The sequence below is a fragment of the Egretta garzetta genome, unplaced genomic scaffold, assembly GCF_000687185.1.
Source record: "Egretta garzetta isolate BGI_Z169 unplaced genomic scaffold, ASM68718v1 scaffold206, whole genome shotgun sequence".
Taxonomy (NCBI): Eukaryota; Metazoa; Chordata; class Aves; order Pelecaniformes; family Ardeidae; genus Egretta; species Egretta garzetta.
Genome location: NW_009259984.1, coordinates 2467771 through 2468362, shown reverse-complemented (window position 1 = coordinate 2468362; position 592 = coordinate 2467771). Strand labels below are relative to the sequence as shown.

Sequence of the window (592 nt, the reverse complement as noted above, 5' to 3'; positions counted from 1 at the left end):
TCCAGCTGAGCGAAACCTCGTTAAATAAGTAACTGCGCCGGCAAGGCCGGCCCTGCTCCCCGGGGAGCGGGGCACCGCCGCTCTCCTCTCCTCCTCTCTCCTCTCCTTCTCTTCTCTCCTCCTCTCCTTCCCTCTCCCCGCGACGCAGGGGTGAACAAACGCGCCGCCGTCTACCTGTGCAACACCTCCGCAACACATTTTATTTACACGAAATCAACTCGGGGCATTGTACATTATATACAGATATTTTCCCCCTCCGACAAGGCAGAGCTTGTGCAAGATTAGTAGCATCCTCTGGAGCGTATCCGACAGTCCACGGGAAACGTCCCCCCCCGCGAGGTATCAGCTGTCGGAGTCCAAGTCACTTTTCCCGTCGTCTGGTCTCTTCTCCGGAGAGGTTTTAGACGCTTTATTCCATTTTTGTGCGTTTTCTGACTCCTCCGAGGACGATCGCTTTTGCCTCCTCCACTTCGCCCGGCGGTTTTTGAACCAAACCTATTATATGTTAAGAAATTAAATCATTAGGAGGGAGGAAGGTAAAAATCAAAGTGCGCACGCCCGCAGACCGGCCGCCCGGGGCCCTGCCTCGCCC

General features: G+C 55.4%; 1 protein-coding gene across 1 annotated transcript in view; it reads right to left on the bottom strand.

The window, feature by feature from the left end:
• Nucleotides 1-342: 342 nt before the first annotated feature.
• The window catches only part of GSC (goosecoid homeobox), a 1637-nt gene continuing 1387 nt past the window's right edge, over nucleotides 343-592 (bottom strand). The window contains 1 exon segment of the mRNA XM_009640505.2: nucleotides 343-495. Within this exon segment, the coding sequence (XP_009638800.2) occupies nucleotides 343-495 (153 nt within the window).